At 46.7% G+C, this 1,132-nt stretch overlaps 1 protein-coding gene across 1 annotated transcript in view; it reads right to left on the minus strand.

Moving 5' to 3' along the window:
* The window catches only part of LOC107080825 (macrophage mannose receptor 1-like), a gene marked incomplete at its 3' end in the record, with an annotated part of 19,181 nt that overhangs the window by 3,220 nt on the left and 14,829 nt on the right, over nt 1–1,132 (minus strand). Inside the window, exons 6-8 of the mRNA XM_015369029.1 lie at nt 1,034–1,130; nt 635–848; nt 193–533 (exon numbers count right to left, since the gene is read on the minus strand). Coding sequence (XP_015224515.1) covers nt 193–533; nt 635–848; nt 1,034–1,130 — 652 coding nt within the window. The remainder of the gene's footprint in view (nt 1–192; nt 534–634; nt 849–1,033; nt 1,131–1,132) is intronic.

The raw sequence follows: 1,132 nt of genomic DNA on the forward strand, positions 1-1,132 counted from the left end.
GTCTTTAGACGCTATCATTGCTAAAACCATAAGACAAAATTTCTCTCAATGGGAGTTAAGCTTAAAACTCTTGAACTTTTTCTCCAGTTGGTCAAACAAACGTTTTTTTTATTTCATGTTGGAGTGATTGATCAGTGTTTATGTCCTATTTCAAAGTATGACTGAAACGTGAACTGATCTGCAGCTGCTAACGCTGCAGGATTCCTCACCAGCAGAACAGATGAAGGCTTTCTTCTCAGCACAGCTCCATTTCTCCCACTTCCCACCATTTCCAAAGTTGGCAGCAACACATTCATTCTTCCTGCTATCAGGGTTAAAGATGTTCCAGAACCTGAAGGAGGACTTCCTTCCCTCCACCCACTTCCAGGGGTCTTGGTACAGACCCATCCAGACTGGCTGTGTGATCAAGTTCTTGATCTTCTGGTTTTCAGAGGTGTCTCTTATGTTGGCCAGGTCTGTGTAGCGCTCCCTGCAGTAGCTCTGGGCTTCGCTCCAGGTCCTTTCTTGGTTGTTGTACCAAAACTTGCGAGTCTCTGAAAACATGACCCAATTAAGATGATATACAGACAAGAAGATCACCTTGGATCAGAATCAGAGAAGTTGAAGTGAAGAGCAGAAGGAAAACAATCCTCACCCTTTTCTTCAACGCAGAGCGTCCCTAGGGTCAGAGAGCAGGGGACGTCATACCAGGACCCATCAATGTCAATGGCAGCACAGCTCTCTCTTCCAAACTGATTGTTCGGTTCTCCAGTGTACCAGTTCCAGAACTGCTTCTCCTCCTGCTGATCCCCGTCCGATATGGACCACTTCCAGCTGTTCACATCTGCATACAATCCGATCCAGACCGCCTGGAAGCAGAACTTGGTCAGAGGCTGCAGGAAATCCGACATTTTGATAATTCCTCTGAATTTTCTGCAGTTTTTTTTTTATCGAAAGTGTCACCAATCTACCTCCACAGAACTTCTGTATAGCTTCCTGTGATCACCCAGCGCCACATTCAAAGCCCACTCAGATCACAGTAAGGTGGACTTACAGGGCTGTTAGCCAGAGAGGCTCCCAGGTCAGCCAGCATCCTCACATCCTCCATGTTCTCCAAGGTTGCCAGGTCAGTGTGATGGTCTCTGCAGTAGCT

This window comes from Cyprinodon variegatus, unplaced genomic scaffold, assembly GCF_000732505.1.
Source record: "Cyprinodon variegatus isolate N-32 unplaced genomic scaffold, C_variegatus-1.0 Scaffold2379, whole genome shotgun sequence".
NCBI classification, from domain to species: domain Eukaryota; kingdom Metazoa; phylum Chordata; class Actinopteri; order Cyprinodontiformes; family Cyprinodontidae; genus Cyprinodon; species Cyprinodon variegatus.